At 38.3% G+C, this 20,119-nt stretch overlaps 2 protein-coding genes across 3 annotated transcripts; both read left to right on the forward strand.

Annotated features, from left to right (window-relative positions):
* Nucleotides 1–782: 782 nt before the first annotated feature.
* On the forward strand, nucleotides 783–10,202 carry LOC306878336 (beta-2-glycoprotein 1-like). The gene is made up of 8 exons (XM_079430616.1): nucleotides 783–878; nucleotides 2,225–2,371; nucleotides 2,512–2,703; nucleotides 5,959–6,094; nucleotides 6,198–6,274; nucleotides 8,733–8,912; nucleotides 9,115–9,312; nucleotides 9,412–10,202. Exons 1-8 carry the CDS (start codon nucleotides 812–814, stop codon nucleotides 9,492–9,494), a joined length of 1,080 nt encoding a protein of 359 aa, XP_079286742.1. The 5' UTR covers nucleotides 783–811; the 3' UTR covers nucleotides 9,495–10,202.
* Nucleotides 10,203–10,724: 522 nt separating this feature from the next.
* LOC306877999 (uncharacterized protein) lies at nucleotides 10,725–19,669 on the forward strand. 2 transcript variants are annotated; one of them, XM_079430077.1, is made up of 2 exons: nucleotides 10,725–10,781; nucleotides 14,779–19,669. In XM_079430077.1, exon 2 carries the CDS (start codon nucleotides 15,020–15,022, stop codon nucleotides 17,690–17,692), a length of 2,673 nt encoding a protein of 890 aa, XP_079286203.1. In that variant the 5' UTR covers nucleotides 10,725–10,781; nucleotides 14,779–15,019; the 3' UTR covers nucleotides 17,693–19,669. The 2 variants fall into 2 exon arrangements, with proteins under 2 accessions (XP_079286203.1, XP_079286204.1); XM_079430078.1 differs by having other exon boundaries at nucleotides 10,758–10,870.
* The last annotated feature ends 450 nt before the right edge of the window (nucleotides 19,670–20,119 follow it).

Consider the following 20,119-nt stretch of genomic DNA (forward strand, 5'->3'; position numbering starts at 1 on the left):
ATATATAAGCACCTGTAGTGTCCTCACCCTGGACATGAATCCAGCAACAGAATGGGAAATCAACATACAGTAGGCCTATATTTATGAAGGCCCCTCCTATCAATACAGATTGTCCAATATACTCTTCAAGGTACTTTAGTCAGTTTAGTATGGAAGAGTTCACCCTTCCTGATCAGTAAACAGAAAATTAACATAAGATTATGGATGTATGTTAATTTTTTGAGAGATTTGGTGAGATTAAGAGGTATATTTCTCTCACTGAGTGTGACATTCATCAAAAGGGTGAGATCTAGAAATGAATCAGTGAACTTAACTTGAATGTGATTGTTTGTTGGTTTAGCTGGTCGCTCTGTATGGAAGCGCCATCGCGTTTATCTGTCAAAGTGTGTGTTTACTGTTGCTAAAGGAAGCAGGTTCCTTGCTGTCTTAGGATGCTGAGTTTAACTGTGGTGTGTTGAGAAGAGTCTGTATCAGGAGGGTCACTTTGCTGCAGTATTCAGCTCGGCGCGGTGTGTGTATGTGGAAAAGAGTGTATCCATGAGGCCTGTCATTTGATGTGGGGGTGAATGTTTGCACTCATTTGGCATCAAAGGAATTGGGTGAAAGGTCTTTTTTTCTGCGGAATTCTACCCAACATTCAAAACACTCAATACGATCCAGATGTGTGTGTTCTTGCATGTACAGCGACTCCACTCCTCCCTCGCCATCACACCATCACAAAACCCCCTCCTCCAGACTCTCCCCCATCTTTATATCCCCTCTCCGGTCTCGCTACCGCTTTCAAAACCTGTGCAGTGAGTGTCAGGGAAAGATGGAGCGATCTCTGCTTGTGTCTCTTCTGTGTGTGTGGGCCCTCAGCAGCCTGTCTGCAGCATCAGGTGAGTGCGTTTGTGTGTGTGGGTGTCTGAGAAAAAAATGAAAGGATTATGGGTAGCTTTCCAAGTACAACTTTTCTTTTCTTTTTTTTATTATGTGATAATGAATAATAAATTAATGAGAGATCACATATGATGGATATTTGCCTTGTTGGACGAATAAAAATGTGGAGGCTCAGTATTTATGAATTTTATTTTTTATGTAAAGAAAATATGGTCATTTGTATTTATTTAAAAATACATCATGGTCTCCATTTCATTACTTACAAAATTTCTGCTCACCCAAGAAACAAAAAAGACATTTTTACCCAACTTCATGTTGCTCAAAAACAGATATTTTGAAGAACGTTTTAACTGTTTTTGCCCATACAGTGAAAGTGATTTTCACTGTAAGAACAAAATATTATTCTGTGTTACACAGACTATAAAGTTTTGGAATGACACGAGGGTGCGTAAATGATGACAGATTTTTAATTTTTGAGTAAACTGTCGCTTTAAAATCTGTGTCCGATGTGAGATTTTGTCATTTACTACTACAATCCCCTCCCTTTGACATATTACCTTGAGAAACTACTTCTTAGAGCTAGTTTTCCATGAAATTTGGAACACACACACACACACACACATACTGCACATATGCAGTGTATCATATTCTGTTTCAGTTCAAAATCATTGCATAATCAGAAATGCATGATTGTGTTAAGCTCTTTCATTCTACTACCAACATTCTGTTCTTTTATGAGCTTGTAACATTTAAATGTTACATCCTGTTTATGGGTGGGCTACATTTATCACTGTCTGGTTTATGTGGATAAATTGTGTTAAACACCTGGTTCAGTTCAGAAAACAGTGTATTGTGCAGACAGCCAGATATTTAACAGCCTGCTATTTTATGACACAGATTAAATAGTTAGACAGATAAAATACATTATATTTAAAGCATTGCTTGCATGTACAATCCTTGGCAAAAGTTTGGAATGATTCAGATTTTTTAAATATTTTCTAAATATACTGTATGCTCACCAAAGCTGCATTAATTAGATTTCAAAAATACAGTAAAAACAGTGATACTGAGTAGTATCGTTAGAAATTAAACGAAGGATCAAGTGATACTGAAGACTGCAGTAATGACTGCTGAAAATTTGGCTTTGCCACCACAGGAATAAATTACATTTTAAAATATATATTTTACTGTATTTTTACTGCTTTGGTGATCATAAGAGATTTCTTTCATTTAAAAATAATAATTATTACAGACTTTTGACTGGTAGTGTATGTATGTCAGCCCAATTGTATGTGAAACAGATCTGCGCATTGTCTTATTTCTTCACATTTTTAATGTCTTGAAGTGGATGCAACAGAACAGTGCCCAGAGAGGATACTGGGTAACGAGAGAAGACAAACGTGCCCAAAAAAGTGTCAGCAAGATAAAGACTGTGGCAACAAACGCCAGTGTCTCTGTGACGGCCAGTGTGGACTCAGCTGTGTGGCCCCAGGTCAGAGCTAGAAACCCCATGATGCATCTAAACACCATATTACGACACTTAAAAAGCAAATAAACCACAATAATGACGAAATATATGATATATTATAAGGCAGTGCTCCCAGTTCTTATGTGATTTTTCTGCGTGAACAGGTCGTACGTGTCCATGGCCTATCCCACCTGGAAATAATTTTTATGTAGCTCTCCTTTCCCCTTCACCCTCTTTCTCCGCTCTGCTTGAGGTTCGCTGTAAGCCTGGGTTCACCATGTATAACGGGCTGGAGACTACAATACGCCGTTGCCAAGGTGACCGGCAGTGGAGTGGAGATGAGCCTGTTTGTACAGGTAGGAAGGAGAAAAACATATTTAAACTGTTATATATTTTTTTTCTTAAGTACTTTTTATTTATCTATCTATAATCTATCTAGGTGCAGTCTATTTATTAATCTATTGCTCAGTTGTTCTGTGTGTATATATATATATATATATATATATATATTTTAAAAATAAAGTTTCTCTAATGGTTTTTGTTGCACCTTAGGTTTAGCAAAGAACCCTCCTCTTATAGTTAAAGGAATAGTTCTCCCAAAAAAATTCTGTCATTTAATACAATATGACATCTGAGAGCTGACCATCCATAGACAGCAATGAAACTGGCAGACGTTCAAGGCCCAGAAAGGTAGTTTGGACATCATTAAAATAGTCCATGTGACATCAGTGGTTCAACTGTAATTTTATGAAACTACGAGAATACTTTTTGTGTGCAAAGTTAATATCAATATTATTCAATTCAGGGGGAATGCCTTCCTAGCAGCAATATTATGGTGGTGATATTTGAGTGCAACCGACTGTGAATGCAAGAAAAAATGAGAAATATGTGTCAGTGTCTGCATAATAATGCGTTCTTTTTGGTTGCATGAGTAATAAAAGCTTAGAGCTTGTGGACCTGGGTCAGCGCTTGTTTCTGGGCTATGGGGTTTTAGTCTTTAGACTCCAGCTCTGTGAAGAGGAGGCGTGAATCGGCAGAGCTCCAGGCTGCAGCATTCCCAGTCTCACCCCCTCTGTAACAAATGCATACATTCACACACACACACACACACACACACACACACACACACACACACACACACACACACACACATGCACACACACACACACACACACACACACTCTCACTCACTCACACTTCCTGGAGTAACATGAGAGGTATTTCTAGGAATGAGCTGTCAAAAGACCCAAGGTGTGGGCGTTTGGGGTCTGTGAGAACCGTCCTGCAGTACTCTATTATCTGCAGATCAGTGACATGGAATATTTAACAAGCACAGACAGGCATGTAGATATGCCGGATTCACACACAAAGTTCAAGCAAATTCAAAGCTGAATTGATGTACAACGGACGTTTGGTGTGTGTGCATGTTGACGTTTGATTTCCTCCCCCTTCATAAATCAGTCATCCTCACAAAAGGGGGAGAGATTTGATACATAACTGCATGAGTCAACTGCTCAAGAGGGAATGTGAGAACAGCTTGTTCCAGATGGATTTTTTCTGATAAAACTCAAAATGTAGCCACACATTCTGTCCATCCATCATCTGGGTACCCGCTCAGCCACACGTTGACCTGTGAATCCTTTTGTCAGCCCTACATATCCATCTGTCATGTATTTGTACTCACGCTACCTCATCTAATGTAGTGGATAAAAGCTCCAGGCCAATATCCACAGGGTCATCCATTTGAATTCCTGTCACGACCATGAACCAAAAGCCCGGGAGGCTAAATAACAGAGGGCTTTTTGCTGTAATAGCTCTGCTCTTAAGGCCCGTTCACACCAAGAACGATACAAATAAAGATAACTATAAAGATAACTATATTTTTGTCCTCACCAACGGATAACAACATTCTGTTGATTTTAAGAGCATCCTGCAGTTTTGTCGTCTGCTGCTTTAAATGCTCAAGCTCTTTAAAGTCTAGTGGATTCTGACTGGCTGTTTTTATCATTCATCACATTCTGAAAGTGATTCCACCAATATTGTTTCTCTGTATTATTATTGTTCTAGTTGTTGTGTGAACATCACTATATTATCGGATAATTAGAAAAATAAATAATTTTGACATTATCTTTAAATTGATCATTCTTGGTATAAACAGGCCTTAACAATGTCCAGGCTCTTGAACGTTTTAACTTTTTAAGAGTCACTATCCTCCCATGTGACCAATTTTAATATGACACTCATTTTTGTCTATTTATTCAGAAATACACAAAAAATGCAATGCAATGGCTTGAATGTACTTCTAATTTCTATATTAAAACTTTGCATTGCAAAACTGCATTCCTCCTAGAAACTTTGCATTTGCCTGCAAAACATTCCTCAGAGATTTTGGTCCATATTGACATGATAGCATCACACAGTTGCTGCAGATTTGTCGGCTGCACATCCATGATGCGAATCTCATGTTCCACCACATCCCAAAGGTGCTCTATTGGATTGAGATCTATTGACTGTTGAGGCCATTTGAGTAAAGTGAACTCATTGTCATTTTCAAGAAACCAGTCTGAGATGATTTGAGCTTTGTGACATGGTGCATTAATCTACTGGAAGTAGCCATCAGAAGATAGGTACACTGTAGTCATAAAGGGATGGACATGGTCAGCAACAATACTCAGGTAGGCTGTGGCGTTTAAACGATGCTCAATTGGTACTAAGGGGCCCAAAGTGTGCCAAGAAAATATCCCCCGCACCATTACACCACCACCACCAGCCTGAACTGTTGAGACAAGGCAGAAATTATCCATGCTTTCATGTTCTTTACGCCAAATTCTGACCCTACCATCTGAATGTCGCAGCAGAAGTCGAGACTCATCAGACCAGGCAATGTTTTTTCAATCTTCTATTGTCCAATTTTGGTGAGCCTGTGCGAATTGTAGCCTCCGTTTCCTGTTCTGAGCTGACAGGAGCAGCACCCGGTGTGGTCTTCTTCTGCTGTAGTCCATCTGCTTCAGGGTTTGACGTGTTGTGCGTTCAGAGATGGTATTCTGCATACCTTGGTTGTAACAAGTGGTTATTTGAGTTACTGTTGCCTTTCTATCATTTCTAACCAGTCTGCCCATTCTCCTCTGACCTCTGACATCAACAAGGCATTTTCATCCACACAACTGCTGCTCACTGGATATTTTCTCTTTTTCGGACCATTCTCTGTAAACCCTAGAGATGGTTGTGCGTGAAAATCCCAGTAGATCAGCAGTTTTTGAAATACTCAGTCCAGCCCGTCTGGCACCAACAACCATTCCACATTCAACGTCACTTAAATCCCCTTTCTTCCCCATTCTGATGCTCGGTTTGAACTTCAGCAAGTCGTCTTCGCCACAACTAGATGCCTAAATGCATTGAGTTGCTACCATGTGATTGGCTGATTAGCAATTTGTGCTACCAAGCAATTGAACAGGTGTACCTAATAAAGTGGCCGGTGAGTATATATATATATATATATAGAAACAAGAATAAGAGTACAATTATAAAAACTTTGCACATGTGTTGCAACCAAGCATTTTAATGCATACTCAAGTTAAGAGATAAATATGCTATTTTGATTTTTCCACCAGCCTCCCCAGGAGGTCTTGCAGCAGAGCCGGTTCTGGTGCCTGGGGTGTCCTGTTCTTTGCCTGATGATGATGATCTGCTCTCTGTGCAGGGCAGTGCCATCGTGGGATCCACCATCCAGTACCAATGTGCAGCTGGGTGAGACTTATGAGAAAGAGAGAGAACTGTGACTGATATAAACAGAATATCTAGTTTTATCATGCATATTTAATATACACACCTCGTCTTCATTCTCACACAGATCTGTGCTGATTGGAAATAGTGAGAATATCTGTCATGAGAAACAGACGTGGCAATACCCTCACCCCATCTGTCGCCGTAAGTGTGTGCATGTGTAACTGTATGCAATCCTCAACATGGGAATGACTGAAACATAGATCTTGCTAAAAGGAAATGGCAGGTGTAGCTATTAGTATGTGCTTGAGTGGAAAATGTTGATCCAAACTGCTAAAGAGATCTCGGTTTGCCTGCTCTTGCACACCATGGAACAAAGTAATGAGAGGGAGGTGAGATGGACAGCGGGAGAGAGAAGAGCAATGAAGACTGTGTGGGTTTGTGAGTAGGTGGAGAGGGCACTATGTGTAAATGAATTTGTGAGTGTGCAGCGCTATTGCAGCCGATGCGGGTTTGACTAATATATGCTGGTGCAATGCTGCCCCCTGTTGGATCAACCTAGGCTTGTTGTAAATGCATATTCCGGGGTTCAATACACGTTAAAGGCATAGTTCACCCAAAATAAAAATTCCGTCATTTATTAACCCCCAAGTTATTCCAAAACTGTATGAATTTCTTCTGCTAAACACAAAAGATATTATGTCTGCAACTTTAGATGGTAGTCATTGAGTTCCATGGTATTTTTATTTTTATTTTTTTCCGTAGCTGTCAACTGTTTGGTTATGAACATTCTTCAGAATATCTTTTGTGTTCAACGGCTGAAAGAAATTCATTTAGTTTTGGGAAGAGCTTGAGGTTGAGTAAATGACAGAATTTTTAATTTTGGGTAAACTATCTCTTTAAAACTGAAACCTTAAAAACCTTATAAAGTCTAATTATGTGAAAGCCCTTTAAAGGAATATTCCTGGGCTCAATCAACAGCACTTTAGTGGCAAATAATGTTAATGTTTTAAAAGCCGAGAGATATCGTTTTCTTTTTTTACAATTGTTAAAGACTCCTACAAATAATTCCTACAAATACAACTCCTTATAGGCCTATAGGCTACACCATAAAAACTTTAAAAGAGACAGGTATGTAGATGTTTGTGAAAGAGATTTTTTTTTTTTCTTTTTTTTTGGAGGGATCATTTTTTAAATCAAACCCTATTTATTGCATTAAAATTTGTTAATACTTTGCTATGGGGTGGATCATTTTATCAGTTGCTTATTATTCATGCATCAATACATATTACTGTTATAGTTTTTATTAATCTTTGCGGTATAGATGCATTTGTCTAGTGTTCTTATGAATGTTTTTTTAGCATGATTTGTGAAAATTTAACTACTATTATGAATGACATACCATAGACTTCTTCATGGCTAGTATTTGCATAGGCTATTTAATTTCATTCTGTAACCTACTTTTTCTACAGATCTGTGTAGGCTACTAGTGACCTAATGGTTAGAGAGTCGGACTCGTAATCCAAAGGTTGTGGGTTCGAGACTTGGGCCGGCAGGGATTGTAGGTGGGGGGGAGTGAATGTACAGCGCTCTCTCCCCCTCAATACCACGGCACCGAACCCCCAACTGCTCCCCGGGCGCCGCAGCATAAATGGCTGCCCACTGCTCTGTGTGTGCGTGCGCGCGTGTGTGGTTTATGAGGACACAAATTTGTATAATGACATGGGTATGACAGAGGTATTACAATATGAAGGTGGTTTATGAGGACACTGCCTATGTCCCCGTAATTCAAAAGGCTTAAACATACTAAATGGTGTTTTTTTTGAAAATCTAAAAATGCACAAAGTCTCCTGTGAGGGCTAAGTTTAGGTGTAGGGTTGGTGTAGGGCAATAGCACACACAGTTTGTTCAGTATAAAAACCATTACGCCTATGGAGAGTCCCCATAAACCACAAAAACCAACGTGTGTGTGTGTACTTTGGATGGGTTAATTGCAGAGCACAAATTCCGAGTATGGGTCATCATACTTGGCCGTATGTTACATCACTTTCACTTAGTGTTAAATGCTACTGTTTTTGACAGCGTTGATACCGTTTCTGAGCAGTGTTGCCAAGTCCGCGGTTTTAACACTGTTGCCACGGGTTATTTTTTGATGTCTGCGGGTTGAAGTGACCCCAATAATGTCATATTTAGTCCCTGAAATGCAAATTTACCAGGGGAATCCCGACAAAAAAGTGCATTTTATCGTTTTGTTGTGAGAACCTGGCAACCCAGCTTTCAAGCCTCATTCACTCCAGCAGCTATCAAAGGTCATTTTCATACCACGGACGCTAAACATTCTTGCAAATTGTCTAAACTGAATTATACATGTTATGCAGACATTCATACAATGAGTTCAAAACAGCAAATCAGTCATTCATAGAACAAATTTGATTTTTGAACATGACAAATTTACCGGACCTCGGTGACCTCATGCTGGCTACAGGCCTGAATGGGGGCTAGGCTTTCATAGCAACCAAGTTGTAAAAATTGAAAGGAAAAAGTAATTTTTATGGTAATCAGCATTATGCAATGGTGATTTCGATTGAGCAGAGCACTGTACACTTACGTGTGTGTGTATATATAGGCTATGTACAGGCTATGTATTTATGTATGTTATCAGGTGTGGTTTGTCCTCCTCCTAAGGAGGTTGAACGTGGACATCTGGTGGCCGTCCAGAGAACTGAATATGAAGTTGGTGATGCAATCTATTACCTCTGCAAAAAGAACTTCTTGCTGGATGGACCAAATCAAGTGACTTGTTTACCTAATGGGACATGGAGTGCAGAGCCTGCCTGCCGGGGTAAATAAAGCTCTTAATAAAACAATGCATCAAGTCATCATGACTGTGTTGAACATTCACAATGAAAATTTCCTGTGTATAATATAAATATAAAGTTTGGAATGTTTTGGTTTCCAGCCGTGAATCATATACCTCCTTTCCTTTTTGTCATGACAAATAGCATCATTCTCTTCGCCATTTCTTCCCTTGTCCTTTCGATCAGCCCGCTGTCCAGTCCCAGCTCAACGCAGCAGGGTGATCGTGGGAGGAGTAAAGCGCTGGCCATATGATCTTACGGATGGTGTGGTTGCTCATGGAGAGAATGTGACATTTTTCTGTAAACATCCAGAAAAACTATGCAGCTTCACTGCCACAGAGGTCTGCGTGGATGGACAGCTCAAGCAACCTAGCTGCTATCTTGGTACATAATTCACACCACATTAATGCACATAATATAATAAGTGTACATTACACTTAAAACTAACCCTGCATCACCGTCATCTCCCTCTTTTCTCTTTAGACCCTACCTGGCTGCAGTTCAAGCTCTTTCCTCATCGGCTGGTTTCAGAGATTGATCCATGTGATCCTGGTGACCTTCAGTGAACTCATCAAATTTTGACAACACATTTTGCATGTTGGCACACACTGCTCTCTCTTCACTCCGACACCATGACCTGGAGTCTGGATCAATGTAAATTGTCTTATTAACATGCCAACTAAATTTGTTTTTGAACAGATCTCAGTAGGATCCCACAGTTATGCCTCATTTAACTCTTCTCTTTTCTGTGTTGTATGTTGCATTGACAAAGTTACCTTAAACAGAATTTGTGTCATATTTGATATATGCAAACACCCTCATACTTGCTTGAGGTCTTGGTTTCTATAAGCTGCTCTCTTTTCATGCATTTTATTATCATACAAAGTGTAAAACTGATTTTTGAGGTAGCGTTGGTGTTTATCTTGTTATAATATTTTATTTCTTTGTTAAAGTGATTTTCTGCTACCTGCTATGTTTGTCAAACCCACAACCAAGAATGCACAGGCTAAAGGTGAACTCAGAAATCATGCCATGTACTGACGCTCTCTGTATTCCAAAAGCAGTTTTATGATGCGTTTAGTTAACTGATCTTTGACTGGACTGCTTGATTGGATAAGACTTGGGAATATTATAGCATAAAGCCTTGCTTAATTATTGCTGTTACACAGATTCAGTTTTGCATTGTGTAAACTTCAATTCACGTCTTTAAATGTTTTTTCTTCTTGTAATATCATGATTCTTCAATAAATAAACTGGACTGTTTGTTGCTATTTAAAACAATGATTTTATTTTAGCTGGTTAGACTGTATAAATGATTTTGGTAACACTTAAAACACTTAAGTGTTACCATAATATAGCCTATAAAGTGTTACCATGATTTCTGTAGTGTACAAAGAACTGTTGGAGTGCTGTATTCCATCTCCAAACGTATAAATACCATGTAAAATAGGTATACAAGATATTGTACTTAAAGAAAATTAAGAAACTTGAATGCTGGCTCTCGTTTGCAATACTAGAATGTGTAAAACTTATAATTAAAATATTTTTAAAGCTATTAATTATATAATTGTTAGATTCTAAATTAATGTTTATATTGAATAATGTGCCACAGTTTTACTAAATGTGTTATTATCATGAAAATAATGTGAACATATTTGCTAAAGCACAACTGAAGTTATATAAAATTTCAATCCTAAAGCATGTCCAGGTCGGACGCAGAAAACTGCAACACCACGACACCCCCCTCCCCTTTCGCTCGCGCTCAACCTCTCCGCCCAGTCATTCATTCATATTTGGTCTTCCGGAAGTATCTCAGGGTCGGGCCAGTCAGTGCCTGCGCGAGCTGACTCGTGGTGAGAACAGTTTCATATTCAATGTTTCAGTTATAAAGAAGCGATGTGCGCGAATGGTTGTAAGCTTTTGGGAAGAAATGCGAGTTCTTGTGAGTAGCAGTTGAAGCGCGTTGGTTGTCTTAGAAAGTTTGAAATAGGGTTTCAAAGGCAGCAGTGTATCTGAGCGCTGTCACCGGCTCGAACCCTCGGTACGCATAAAATGGCTGGTCGCAGGTTCGAGCGCAGTCAGTGTTTTGACCAAAATATGTGAATAATTAAAGTGTATTTGCATTACACAGGTTATGGGGAGGGTATATCCGTCAGACAGATACTTTTGGGCATGTAATGGCACGGGTTCGACTCGCTGTCTGATCCCACAGACATCAAACGCGATGTTTGGTTTGATATTTTTCTTCTTTAAACGGACCTCCGGCGCGTAATGGCGTCGAATGTCCCCCGTGTTGATCTCTAACTCTCCCACAGTGCTGCATGGCTGAGTGTACGGACAAAGGCATTGGTGTCAAACCTTGAGCCATGCGCGTTGACCGTTAATTTGTGATGAAAACCACGGGAAGGAGGAGTGGACCTGCTACCATGACAGCGCTTGCATTCCTGCTAACTGCATGGCATTTGTGTACTTTTGCAAATATCACACAGACATCGAATGCTGGTTAAATTATAGGTCAGAATTGTAAAAAAAAATCTTCATTAGTAACGTGATTAACTATTGATTTGTGTTGTGATCTTGTCAAGCTTTTCACTCCCAAAGAACTGGTCTGTTTTTAGTGTTTTTATATAGAGTTAAATATGAGAACTTCTTCACTTCTAAACACAAATATATTTTGTTTATGCAACAAAATTTAATATATTTAATAACAAATTGCAAATTATATTGTTGCATTTGTTTAAAAAAATAATAAAGTACTGGTGGGTTTCTTGGTTTAAATATACTACTGTTTATAAAAACGCATGCCATAATAAAATATAATTATGCTGTTTATAAAATATAAAATGCTTTATTGTTTTGATTTGTCAAAAATGTTATCATGCTTTTTAGATTGTTATCATGTAGAGCAGTGGTTCCCTACCCTGGTCCTAGAGGCACCCCTTCACTGCACATTTTGCATGTCTCCAGAGAAAGAAGACTGTGTGAGTGTGCCTCCAGGACCAGGGTTGGGAACCACTGAAATAGAGCATGCTTTCTGATACAAATGAAAACAACTGCTAAAACATGATTTGCCAGCAGTATCCACCAGACTCCTCTGAAGTGTGTTCTAAGGTTTCAAAATATATCAAGAGTAGTTCTGTTGACCTGTCGGACCAAAATAATGCATCTAGAGAAAGTTGATAATGACAGTGTTTGTATTCAGAATAAGCCTGAGAAAGTTATTTATTGAAGCAATTAGTAAAAAGTTAATTTCTCTAGTAGTGTATCAAGAATGTAAATATATTATAATACTTCTGACAGTATGTATGTTGCTAATATAATTTTTTTAAAGGCTTATAAAATAAGTGGTCGAAAAGGTTGTGTTTTTGTATTGTTCTTTTTTTTCTGCGAAGAGTTGCTCATGGATGTCATCAGATTCTGCTGTTGAATTAATGTATTTAGTAGGTATCAGTATTAAATTAAAATAATCAGAAATTTAATCATGTTAAGAAAGAGGCAAATGGGTTTATTAGGGGCCAAGCACCGAAGGTGCGTAATCACCTATTGTGTTTGTTAGATCTCTTCTTATTATTATTATTCTTCCGCCGCAAATGAATGGCAGCCCATAGAACCGATTGCGGGAAAGTTGTAAAATTTGCCACACTGATAGTGTCGATAGTAACCACACCAAATTTGGAGTCTCTAACTCAAACCCTCTAGCGCCACCACTTGTCCAAAAATTAAATTTTTAAATGCTAATACCTTTTGAACCATAAGGCACAAAATGAAAATTCTTAATTTTCCTCTGAATCCTTGGCTCAAGCCGAGTCGAATGAAGTCCAAAATTAAAAAATCGTAAGGTTTAGTTTTTTTTGCTATCTTCAATTGTTTGTAAAACCTACTTTGTCGAACTCGTCGTAGACGGCTCGTCTGATTCTTACCAAAATTGGTGCAGATCATCTACAGACCATGCTGGCAAAAAGTTATGGAAGTTATGGAACACTAACGAATTCGCCAAAAAGCATGCAAAAATTGATCTGAGGCTATATCTCCGCAAGGGTTTGACGTATTGAGACGAAACTTGGTGTGTGTTATAACAAGCATGACCTGAGACGAGCTGCAGTGTTTCGGCGCTGTGCCACCTAGTGGTCAGGAGATATGAAAAATGTATATTTTTGCTTATAACTTGTGAATGGTGTGGCCAAAAATCATAAATGGTCTCTTTAGATTCGGTGCATCATGCCAAATCCAACCATATCCAATTTTCCCATATCAGCCATTTTGGGTGTCGGCCATGTTGAATTTTGTCGTAAAATGCTATATTTTACGAACGCATTGATATATCGTTACGAAACTCTGTATGCTTCTTCGGCACCATGCCCTTGATAATACCCAAAAAGGTTGGGGACAGCACCACCTTGTGGTCAAAAGTAATAATGACATTTCTAAAAATGCTAATAACTTTTGCTTACATTAGCCTATTGTAATGAAACTCATGTTGGTATATTCCTTGGTTCATATCGAGAACATCAATACCAATTTTGCCATAATTGGATGAACTTCCTGTCCGTCATTTTGATTTATGTTGAAAACCTACTTTTTCGAACTCCTTCTAGACCGTTAGTCCGATTTGAACCAAATTTGACTCGGATCATCTTCAGACCATGGTGACAAGAAGTTATGGATTTTGTGTCGATATACGAAACGGTTTTTGTTTAACGCGTCAACGAAGTTGCTGGAAAGATGCCAAACTGCATCTAAGGCTGTATCTCAGCGAAACTTTGACATATTCACACAAAAATTTGTATGTGACATTGTGACCTCATACTGACCACGCCACGTCAGTTTGGTAACAGCGCCACCTATTGGTCAAGAGTAATAAACCATTCATTAATTAATAATAATTAAATTTACAAAAATACAAATAACTTTTGATTGCATTAGCCTATTGTAATGAAAAGACATGATGCCAAAGTGACACTTGAGGCCGTATCTCTGCAATGCTTTGGCATATTGACACAAAACTTTGTGTGTGCCATTGTCACCTCACACAGAACACACCACATAGATTTGATGACGGTGCCACCTGTTGGTCAAAGGTGAAAAGTCATTCAATCATATTACTAGTAGTTTTAAATGATTTTTCAGCCATTTGGACTACAATAATCTTAAAATGGCTTCAATTACTCATTGCTGCAGTTGGTCTGAAGCTCCGTGCTATGCTTAGCTCCTCGTTTTGCCGCTGATGTGCTTGGCCCCGTAATTGCTGCTTGCAGCTATATTTTCTTATATTACTGATCCCTAGATGAAATATAATTACACTTTTTTTTTTTCTTTTTTTTTTTTATCAAGTCTGATTTATTTTTATCAACCCTATATTGCCTCCTCTGTTTGTTCTGTTTAACTGCAATATCTCTTATGATTTTATTGTGCTTGTGAATATAAGTACTTCATAAGTGCTTGTAAACAAACCTCTTAGTTCAGAAAATGAACAAATTATTGTACATTTTTTTCCAAGCCACATCAAAACTTCTGTACTATATGATACTGTCTCTTTTTTTATGTAAATACACACCTATAACAATATAACTGAAATAATGTAGCAGTATTAAATATTGAATATGTATTAAATATGAAATGTTAGTAATAATTTATTAAGAGTATACAAAGTGATTGTAACTTCAAAAAGATGATTTTTAGTTAAAGTTGCAATTTATTTATATTTTGACAGCACTAATATTTGAACAAATATTACTACCTTAAACAATACATTATTTGAGATTTGTCTTTGTAACTTGAGTTCTGTTATTTCTTTACAGAATGTGTGTTTTTTGTCTTATGTTTTTCTTTTTGTTTGCTTGTTTGTTTTAGATTGATGCCTTAGATGAGTAGAAGGTCCTGACTGATGGCAGTAGCAGAAACATGGGTGAAAATCAGCAGTTGCATCAGATGGGAAAGGAACTGGCAATGGTGCCATTACATGGATTATGCAAGATTGTGTGGCACTGTCAGGCAATATTTCAATGTTCTCTCAGGTTATAATGAACAGACTTACTCCATGAGTACTGAATAATATGATTTCTTCTCTACTGCTGAATGTACAGAAGTTGCTATGCGCAAACAACAAACATTGGACAGGATAGGTGAGACCATACCACATATTAAGTGGACTGATCTTACTGCCACCAAAGATAGCCAAATGTCTGTGGGTCAGGAGGGTGAGTTATCGGATGAGGGACTCTCATTGAGGACTGAGTCTAAGGACAAAGTGACCCCAGATGTGTTTCTTGTTCCACCACAAGATCAGACAGAAGTTATAAAGGATTACAGCAAGCAGAACTCCCCAAAAAATGAATCCGACTCAGACCAGATGAGTCTTCTTGAAAACCAGACTGTTGAAGGTAAATTAGTCCCTTTTCATGAGAACACAAGGAGCCTATCAACAAACATGCAGCTGATTCCCAATGTAGAGTCTGATAATGCTACGACAGAAGGTTGTGAAGTGACAACCAAAGCTACAAACATTGCCAACATGTCATCCAATGATTTACTAGAGATTAAGGTTCAACGACAATCTATTTTAAATAAAGGTTTTCTTAAAGACAAACTACAGTCACCTGGTGGAGGCAATCATACAAGCAAGGAGTTGTGCATTAAGAATAAAACACAGGTTGTTGATGTGGCACATGCAAGAGGGAGTAAACTTAGGATGGACCTAAATGCAAACAACGAAAAATTAGAATATAGTAAAGACTGCACTGAAGATTATAAAACACAAATTTTATGTAATGTAAGAGAGGAGAGACTTGATATCGCAAGGAACATGGCAGTGACAAGTTCTTTGGGAAAATATGAAGAAGACATGGTATTAGATTTAAGCCTACCAAAAAAGAGAGACCAAAATAAGGAGAGTAAGTGTGAATGGGTTGTAGACCCTGAATATGAAGGTTCACTTCATATGGAAGTTGATGAAATTGAGGAGGAGCCTCAACAAGTAGAAGTGGAGCAAGAGGAGGACAACGATGAAATTAGTTGGATTCCATCAGTAAGTGACGCTCATACATATCTGCCTCAGCATTGGGATGGACATCTGCCCTCCTCTTCGCTTGAAGCCATGCCAACTGCATCGTATCCCAATATCATAACCCCAGATCCAATGGATACACTACTTATAGATGACCAGGGCATTCCTTACACACTTACTGCAGATGGACAGAAAGTTCCACAAATTGATAATATACAATACACTGCGGGGCTCTCTGAACAAACAGATCTAAGCCCAGGACATGCTGAAGATAAGCCCTCATTCATTGCTGATGTACAGGATATTGCAGACTCCAGACAACAAACACTACCCAAATCACTGTGTCCAAATATGTCTATAGGAAATATCTCAGTGGAAACCTCACAAGTTGCCCCAAACCAGGAGCCAAAATCTTCCAACAGTTCTGTAGCTCTTGATAAACCCTTCACCATACCTGCCATGTCTGACTTGGCATCAGTTCCCATTCAGATTGTGGCTAATACTACAGGGTCAAACACTCCCATTCTTCTTCTTCCTCCATCTCAGCTTCAGTCTCTTTCCTCACCGGCTTCTAAAGCTAAACCAGGGCTAATTACCCTTTCCTTGCCGGTTCCTCTTAGTCAGAACACTCAGTCCTCCCCCATGTTCCTAGTTTTGTCATCTCCTCAGGTGTCCTCAACTCAGAGTTCGTCCTCGCCTGGGCAGTTATCTCAAATTTCCTCTTCTTCCACTGTTGCACTTCCCTTAGCAACTTGTCCATTTGATTTGGGATCTACATTAAGTTCACGCCCATCACTTCTCAGCCTCAGCACAGTTTCCTCTGCCACAGCTACAGACATCTCAGGACTGAATAACCCTTCTAATCTTCCTGCTAGCCCTACCTCATCAACTGCTTCCTCTAGCACTTCCACAGTGACCTCTACAAGTCCAACCAAGCAATTCAGCACTGATGCCTACTCCGACACACCAGTGCCCACTTCCTTTCGGGAAGCCCTTCTCAGATTGGCTGTGTCTGTGGAGGAGAAACAAGAAAACCAGCCTGAGACGCATTCGGTCACTACTTCTTCATGTTCTGAAGCCACCAAGCCGGATTCCTCTGCCACAGTCCATGAAAGTAAAAATAAAGAGGCAGAGGTAAACTGTGACGGTGAGACTGAGTCTACCTCGGTAGACCAAACAGACTCATTAGATACCACCTCTTCTACGTCACCCATTCGTCCTGTATCACCCGGAATTCTAATCAGTGACCCAAAGAACCAAGCATTAGGCCCTCGTCGCATTCTTTACTGTCAGTACTGTCCACGGGTCTTCTACTATCTTTCGGACCTTGAGCGCCATTCCATCACACACTCCCAAAGCAAACCCCATGAATGTCACCTTTGTGGCAAAGCGTTCAAAAGATCAAGCCATCTTGAGCGACACAAACACATTCATACAGGTCAGAGAAACTTTGTATGCCAGCTTTGCCCAAGGCGTTTTCGTGAATCAGGGGAACTAATGAGGCACCAGAGAGTACACACCGGTGAGAAACCCTTTCAGTGCTTAATATGCCACATGCGTTTTGCAGAGCGCAACACGCTGCGACGTCACACGAAGCGCAAGCACCAAGGCCAGCAGCTAGAGGCGATGGACATGAAGGCAACGCCAGAAAGTGGAGGGATTTCCCTTGCTGGTATACAAGGAGAGCCAGAAGAGAATGCAGAATGGTACAGTTCAACAGTTCCTGAAATGGAGTCTGACAGTGACACAGGGGAAGAATGAGAATTACACGGAGGGCATGAACAAGTAGATTTTCTTTCTTTTTTCAAGTTTTAAAAAGATAAGCAAGGTTGTAAATACATTTAATTTATTTTGTATTGATATAATAATTCCTTACTTCTCACTAGACATTTTATTTTCTATATATCATTCCATTAAGTCTCGAGACCTTTACTGGTGATGACTGAACTCTGCAATATTCAACTTCGGATTTATTCTAATAAGCTTCAGTTATTGAGTTAGACCTCTTGATGAAATACATTTGTTTTGATTCTTTACCTTGAAATACCCTTATTTGCTTATTTATTGTTTTCATTTCAATTTTTCGCATATGCAGCCTCTTTTTTGGAGGGTGTGATGTAGTTACTGTAAAAGACTAAGAGGCTCATTATTGTTATTTATAATTTTGTATTATGATCTCTTGAAGTCAAGGAATTGCCTATATTAGTGCATCAGTATATTTAGGTCCATTAATGACTAGGCCCACACAAAATTTGCAACCACAAAACTCCATAGAGTTGGAACATACATCATTCTCAAAGTTCTTCTACACATCTTTCACTCCTTTCATTGTGATACTCCACCTGACCTGCAGAGGAAAGTATGGAGTTGTGTCCGCTTTAAACCTTCAAGCGTGCATTGTACAAATCTTCTGACCTGGCATGTCCAATGTTGTCATTTACACCTTTGTTTTCTGTTATTTTTATTGGCATTCTTCATCATCTGGTTGTAGAGTTTACAGGTTAATGTCTTGTTTGCATCTGTTCTGTAGAATTCTCCAGATTCCCTCCAAAATGCAGAAGAAAAAAACTGTAGATTGCATCTGGGTTTTTTCATGACTTTTCATGGCTTTTTTATTTCAGAACATATTCAGATATTATGCTTTGTAAAAAATCTTGCTCTGTGTTCGTCTCCCTCATGGCTATATATATACAAAAGGGAGTAGTAGTATAGTCACCTTTATATTTTTCTTTTAAAATCTTCTGCATTGTTCTTCTTTAATATTGAACTTGAACTGTTTGGTTTATAAACCCTTTGCCTCCTTCAAGGGCCTACTTCAATTATTTGCTTGAAAATATACTTTTATCTGGACAAAGAAGGTTTTACTTCTCTTGATTGCTTATCAGACAGCTGTTACAAATCATTGCAAGTTTGAATTAGAATTTCAAGTAAATTTGCACACATGTACTTTTTGAAATTAATTATGATTTAAAATAAGTTTTCACTGTCTTAGGTACAGTGATACAAATTCTGGTGCTCTTGCACAATTCCAATTAATCTTGATCTAACATTTCAAGGTTTGAATGTGTAATTTATTAGTTTCTTTAAATTCTCATTTTGGTAAATTGTGCAGCTTGAAAAAACGAAACAAAAAAAGGTTTAAAAGTTTAGGCACTGCAGATTAATTCTATGTAATTTGCCATGTAAATAACCAAACATCATACACTGACTGGACATCTTGGGCTAATCTAAAATTCTGTTGGTTAAATTTCAGATTTGATCAAGAATCTGAATATTTGCACACTTTAATTAAAGCTTGTCAAGCTCTTCTGTTTTCCAGTGGTTCTCATGCTTAATTAACTTTGCTTTAGGCTCACAGCAGCTCATATTCTGCATGCAGTGGAAGTGTGTCCAGCTGCTGAACGATATCACTAAATTTGGTTTGCACACTTGTTTACATATTACTTCATTCATATAAAGATTGGTTTAGTGTTTTTATTAAGCTCATTTCACAGCAGATTTAAAACACATTTTAAAAATGTTCAGTTTCTTCTCTCATATTAATGGTGAATGCTCAGAGTGTGTTTTAGCTAACTAAGAATAAACTTGCACCAATGAGAATTATTTATTTATGGTGGAAATGTATATATTTGAAATGGCGTGCTCTGTCACAGAACACTTATATATTTAATACACAATTTAAAAACAAGACTGCAGATATTTAAACAGCCTAATTTTGAATAAAATGAATCAAATTCAAATGCTTCCAAGCCATCTTTTTCATTTTTCTTTTCTATTTCTTTATTTTCTTTGTTAAAACTATTATGAAAAGTGTGTGACTGAATGAGTGTCATTATACTGTATATATACAGTAGATACATGTATATGTGTGTACGTGTATGTTTGTGTGTGTGTGACCCTGGACCACAAAACCAGTCAAAAGTAGCAACATTTATGGGTATATTTGTAGCAATATCCAACAATACATTGTATGGGTCAAAAATATAAACATTTTTATGCCAAAAATCATTAGGCTATTAAGCAAAGGTCATGTTCCATGAAGATATTTTGTAAATTTCCTACTGTAAATATATCAAAACTTAATTTTTGATTAGTAATATGCATTGCTAAGAACTTCATTTGGACAACTTTAAAGAATTTCTCAATATTTCGATTTTTTGGCACCCTCAGATTTTCAAATAGTTGTAT

The sequence above is a fragment of the Barbus barbus genome, assembly GCF_936440315.1.
Source record: "Barbus barbus genome assembly, chromosome: 12".
NCBI classification, from domain to species: Eukaryota; Metazoa; Chordata; class Actinopteri; order Cypriniformes; family Cyprinidae; genus Barbus; species Barbus barbus.